The sequence below is a fragment of the Protomyctophum bolini genome (assembly GCF_963924005.1).
Source record: "Protomyctophum bolini genome assembly, chromosome: 7".
In the NCBI taxonomy this organism is placed as follows: domain Eukaryota; kingdom Metazoa; phylum Chordata; class Actinopteri; order Myctophiformes; family Myctophidae; genus Protomyctophum; species Protomyctophum bolini.
The window spans coordinates 14,109,129-14,112,579 of record NC_137868.1 but is presented as its reverse complement, the minus strand read 5'-3'; the positions used below and the strand labels follow the sequence as shown (position 1 = coordinate 14,112,579).

At 43.0% G+C, this 3,451-nt stretch overlaps 1 protein-coding gene across 1 annotated transcript; it reads right to left on the bottom strand.

The window, feature by feature from the left end:
* Positions 1-252: 252 nt before the first annotated feature.
* On the bottom strand, positions 253-1,476 carry cnr2 (cannabinoid receptor 2; the record flags this gene model as incomplete). The annotated part of the gene is made up of 2 exons (XM_080768191.1): positions 253-1,310; positions 1,434-1,476. The coding sequence occupies 2 exons, from the start codon at positions 1,474-1,476 to the stop codon at positions 253-255; spliced, it is 1,101 nt and encodes a 366-aa protein (XP_080624317.1).
* Between the last annotated feature and the right edge of the window lie 1,975 nt (positions 1,477-3,451).

Sequence of the window (3,451 nt, the reverse complement as noted above, 5' to 3'; positions counted from 1 at the left end):
GAACATATTATTAGGCTACATTATTGATTACAGTCCAATAATACTATTGCGAAATGAGCTATTTTGCATAATGAGTAGGCTACTAAATACAGGACTTAAATCTACATTGTGGTATTGATACTTTAAGTACAAAACCAAATATCTGAGTACTTCTTCCATCACTGGTCCTATCACCAATTATTATTTACTTTTCACCATCATCACTATAGCTGAACTGAACACCACAAATGTCTCCTCCGCCTCCCTCATTTTCTAATGACATCCAGCTGCTGCTTGTCCAACTGCTATGGTGTTTGGTGGGCCTCTAGACACCTCTTCATCAGAGGCAGCGGTGCTCCCTCCTGAGTGTAGGGTGGGGTTTGTGTTCCAAGTGCATTTTTGGCAGTGTACCAGTTGAACCAGGCCCCTCCACAGCTGCAGCAGAACCACCCTCAGTTCTCGGCATCGCAGGGCATACAGCAGTGGGTTGATAGCCGAGTTAACCAGGCAGAGGGTGCTGCAGAAAGCGAAGGCCCTCTGCTGGCCATGGGTCAGCAGCACAGCGGCATCAGCCAACATGAAGGAGAGCACAGGAAGCCAGCATCCCACCAGTATGAGTAGGATCAGACCAAAGGTACGCGCAAGCCGGATGTCCATCCTCATGCGTGCCTGACCTGTTCCAGTCACCGGCTGCAGGCCAGTCATGGAGGCTTCGTGGCGATGGGCTGTCCACAGGATGAGGGCATAGGCTACGAGAATAAGGGACAGAACCACCAGAATGAAGCTGACCCAGCAGACCATATAGCTCCGGTTGACATAGGGGAAGAGGCGTGAGCATGGCGGCTTTAGGCCTGTTGAGCACCTCCAGCCCATAAGAGGCAGGAAGGAGATGAAGATAGTGGTGCTCCACAGGACCAGCAGACCCAGCAAGGCCCGCCGGCGGGTCAACAGTACCTTGTAGAGGGGCGCCTGGTGGATACAGAGGTAGCGATCTAGGGCGGTGAGCAGTAAGCTCCCCACAGAGGCAGTGAAGGCCATGGTCACACCGCCTAACTTGAAGAGGTAAGCATGTGGCCCGTCGCTCTGGCGGAAAAGGTGGAAGTCCAAGAAGCTGATGGTGAAAAAGATACTCGCAAACACATCCGCCAGGGCAATGCTGCCAATGAACAGGTATGAAGGCCTTCGCCGCAGTGAGGCCGTGGCTGCAATCACCCCAAGCACCAGAGCGTTTTCCAGCAAGGTGAAGGGACCGGCCAGGAAGCAGATGGTGCCGATGGCCTTCTTCTCTGTTTCTAACAGAACCATATAGCAATCCAGATTCTCACAAGATGCTGGGAAGTCAAGAAAAAAAAGTTTTCATCACAAATGTATGAGGCATGTACATCATTCAAATGTAACTGTGCCATCATTCATGCATGCACAAAGATGGACTGTATTTATTGAAGGCTAAATACTCATGGGTGATGATGTTGTGTTGCTCTCATCTTCGGCTTCCATGGTTCCTAAAGTGGTGGAAAACTCCCATTCTTCCATGTCTGCTTATGTTGAGGCTCAGTACAAGGATCTAATATAGGAAGGAATGGTGATTAAAAAATATATATAAATAAATAACACACACACACACACACACACACACACACTTCACACATGAACTCGATGACTGGCTGGGCTTTATAGAAGGCCGTAGCACTAGACACACCCACACACACACACACACACACACACACACACACACAAAGTCATTTTTTTGCTCAAATAGCTCTATACCATATAAATCATTGTTGATATACTGTGTTTGTTCAGCTATGTTAGGATATTTTTAGTAGCCTAACATTTTCAGGTCGGGATACCAATTTCCCCCAATTAGGAGAGAGAACTCACAAGACAATTTAGGGGATAAGAAAATTATGAGACCAAATTGGAACTGGAACACACCAAATTGAAGCAGATAAATTATCTTTGTGTTGTACTCTCTCCTGATTGGATTAATTCTGTAAACCCACCTACAAATGTAGGCTATTTTCTACCCTCCTGGGCCTTAAATTCCCAAACCGGCTATTTTCTACCCTCCTGGGCCTTAAATTCCCAAACCTCCTGGGTGTCCCAACCCCCCGTTTTGGGAACTTAAGGCCCTATTTAATCCTGCAGTCCCACATGCAAAGAAAGTAACAAAATGGACTCCAAACTGCTCCCTTTAGAAATTATGTGGAATTGTTCTTCAAAAATAATTGTCATTTATAATGATTAAATCCAATCTCTTTTAGGATGAACATATGCAATCAGTAGATTAAACAGCTAAAAGAGTATGTCAAGCTGTCAAGGAGATTAGATCAAAGTAGGCCTAGGCCTAAATGACCCTGCCATAAATGACAGTTGTCATCCATTACTAATGACCTGGTCTTTATGTTGTGGAAAATGTTGCAGTGCATGGCTCAAACATTCAAATCATTTAAAATGCTCCAATGGTGGCTAAACATATATACAGTAAATACAACAGATTATAAATATGACTGAAAATAAACATTCTTCGGTTATAAGTAACTGCTTTGTTGCTCCTATCAGCCAGACAGATAAAAAGACTCCCAAACAGCAAGACTGCCTATTTGGATGAAGACATTAATAATGTATTTTCAAATAAATGGGTTATTTTGCACCCCTTCCTACAGTATCTCAATTCCTTCTGTCACAATGTTTATTATTGCTTTTTTTCATCACAAATAAATAATGCAGAATATATGGGCACAAACATGGCAGGAATATTAGTTTTCCGGAAGCTGACTTGAGGGTTGAGTATTTCTCAATTCAACTGTGCATATTACACCACACCACCTCTGACATTCTCTTTTCTTTACGGCGGTGAATATGTTGATTGACAGAGAGAGAGAGAGAGAGAGAGTGTGTGTGTGTGTGTGTGTGTGTGTGTGTGTGTGTGTGTGTGTGTGTGTGTGTGTGTGTGTGTGTGTGTGTGTGTGTGTGTGTGTGTGTGTGTGTGTGTGTGTGTGTGTGTGTGTGGGTGTGACTGTGTGTGTGACTGTGTGTGTGACCAATATAAGACCATCCATAGTCTACAGTCAATCTACAATCCTCAGGCCGGGGATATTGTGTTGAAATATCATGTGGCAATAACCCTAGTGAGTTGACTTGTTGTCACACACGTTAGTCTCAGTATTTCAAAAATCACCCTCTGTTATAAGAGACAGATGAAATGCTATTTGAATTGTTTATATTTTAAAATAACAGCATGCTTACCTCAAATGCAATACAACAAAAAAGGAGCAATGCAGCAAACGAACAACTGCATGCTTCAAATTATTTTCTAATCAAATACACGTCCTTAACGTGTTGAAATACAATTTGAACATGGAATAACATCACTATAACAATAACAGTCTAATTTGTCTAAACCAAATCAGGAAATATATGAAGGATTAACATTATTATTATTATTATTAATATTATATAATAACCCTCA